This window comes from Penaeus chinensis, chromosome 10 (assembly GCF_019202785.1).
Source record: "Penaeus chinensis breed Huanghai No. 1 chromosome 10, ASM1920278v2, whole genome shotgun sequence".
Lineage (NCBI taxonomy): Eukaryota > Metazoa > Arthropoda > Malacostraca > Decapoda > Penaeidae > Penaeus > Penaeus chinensis.
Window position 1 is genome coordinate 7,643,678 of NC_061828.1, and position 2,500 is coordinate 7,646,177.

Here is a 2,500-nt window from a genome sequence, read left to right on the forward strand (position 1 = left end):
CATCGTGATAATGATAGAGATCAACAGATCAGTGCTACAGATCCTAATGACAGTCCCGAGGAAGATCCCCGAGAAGACAAAATTAAGGCGTAAAAATTAACAAATAAAGAAAATGACAATGAGAAAAAAAATAGATCACTTGCTTGGGATTCGTTAATACACATACACACACAAAATCAAGACCGAAATGAATTGTCAAGGAAAAAAATATATTATTAATCACGGGATATTGGTTAAAATGTGTTTGAGATTTAGGATATGAATAGGCATTTTGATTAACGAGGTGTTTTGGAAAAAAAAGAAAACTATTAGTAGATTATGAAAGGGTTCGATTTGCACCCTTATGCTAACACTACAAAAATCTTCAATAAATGAAGTTTGAAGTTTAATATTGTAGCTGATCATTAATTTCCTCTGGCAAGTACATGGCCACCATACACTATAATGTAAGTTTAAGTTATTATACTTCATAACGAAAACCTCAGCATATAAAGAAACACTTACATTTGTTCAACTGCATTTTATAAGTGTAAAAAATGTAGAGAATCTCTTAGCTGGTCATGCCACTTTGAAATATCAAGATAGTTATTATTACTATTTACATACATGCAAACATAAAGCACACACACACACACACACACACACACACACACACACACACACACACACACACACACACACACACACACATACACACACACACACACACATATACACACACACATACACAAACACACACACAAACACACACACACACACACACACACACACACACACACACACACTAACACACACACATACACACACACACACACACACACACACACACACATACACACACACACACACACACACACACACACACACACACACACACACACATATATATACACACACACACATACACACACACACACACAATTAAGATAGTTGTTATTACTACTTACATACATGCAAACATAAAGCACACACACACACACACACACACACACACACACACACACACACACACACACACACATGCACATATATATGTATGGTGTGTGTGTAGGTGTGTAGGTGAAAAATTTAGTCATATAAAATATAAAATATATTTGAATATATATTTGTGTAGTAGTGTGGTATGATAGAATCTTGGCAATATAATTTAAAGGCAGCTTATGAGTATTAATATTCAATACCAATATGCTACATTTGCTATAAAGATCGTACAATACAAACTATGTATAAACCCGGTGGATTTGTCGTAACTAGCCACTAGAGCCATTTGCAGTTAAATTTTTAGTACTTCATCACATTTGTCACGATTGACAACCAATTATAACACGATTTTACTGATTCTTGTCTAATTAAAGACTGTTATTGTTACTTCCCAGACACTTGTATAGCCAACATTGTTTTCCTTATATACTGCATAAAAGTGGTTGCATATTGAGTCACCATATGACAGAATACACTCCGCCATTATTGCTGTGATGTTCAACAGGCCCTGATGTGTATAGTAAAAATTTGTGCTATTGCCACTCACCTGGCTTAGGAAAAATATAACACTCGTGGCTAGGGAGTGGGAAAGAATGTATACAAGCAGGATTATATTCTTTTGAAAATCGTTCCCTAAAGCTGTTTTACGAAACCTATACCAAGGTTTGTAGGCAAGTCTGTCTTGGTTTAATCAAGGTAATTTAAGCCCGGGTATCTTGGGGATGCCTGGTGTGTAATGTTTCCATATAAAATTTTGGTCTGATTCATTACGGTATAGTGCAAACCCAGCTCACTTGCGGGTTTAAGTATTTCTTCACTGTAATATCAATTTGGATTATGATATTAGTCATCATAAGTAACGTGTTGGATAAATCACACACAATTGCACTTCTGCATTGTAAATAAGTCAGTGATATTAGTTTTTAGGTGATCTCCAGCTTTGTATCCCAGAAGCAAAAGGATATTGTTGAATTTCATTGACTTGCGTGTACAAAATTTCGTTGGAATAATGACACAAGTCAAAAGTGCTTTGTTAGAAAATATCCCTAATTACTTTGCTGCTTCCCATCAAAAGTGTTATGGAAGAGGGCAGTAGGAGTATACCCAAGAAGCCTCGAAGGGAACTTCACATTGATTTCATTTTATCCGTAGTTTGACTTTGCAACAATTTGGTAAATATAACCGCACTACTAAATCATTATTCACATGTTTATTTCCTATTTTCTCCCTATTACGATCTTATTCTCATGAACGAATTCATTTATCACTGATTTGTTCAAACAATCCATTGGTAATCCTAAGCGTGAGGCTCTGGTACATTGCGCCCCCTGTAACCCCCAGGAATTCTGTCATTCCATATATTGGAAATAATTACAATAACAATCTGACTAATGCTAACGGCAGTATGTTATATCCACGTTGGCTAATGTTGGGTTGAAATCGCCTCCATGCATACGAATACAGTAAATTATCATCGCAGTTGTTTACACTTCACCTAGAAGTTCTTATCATCATTATT

General features: G+C 35.5%; 1 protein-coding gene across 2 annotated transcripts in view; it reads left to right on the plus strand.

Annotated features, from left to right (window-relative positions):
- LOC125029758 (proline-rich receptor-like protein kinase PERK10) overlaps positions 1-167 on the plus strand; it is a 10,220-nt gene extending 10,053 nt beyond the window's left edge. For both annotated transcript variants that reach the window (XM_047619892.1, XM_047619891.1), the window contains one exon: positions 1-167. This exon is cut by the window's left edge and continues 543 nt beyond it. In XM_047619892.1, the coding sequence (XP_047475848.1) occupies positions 1-93 (93 nt within the window). In that variant the 3' untranslated portion in view covers positions 94-167.
- The last annotated feature ends 2,333 nt before the right edge of the window (positions 168-2,500 follow it).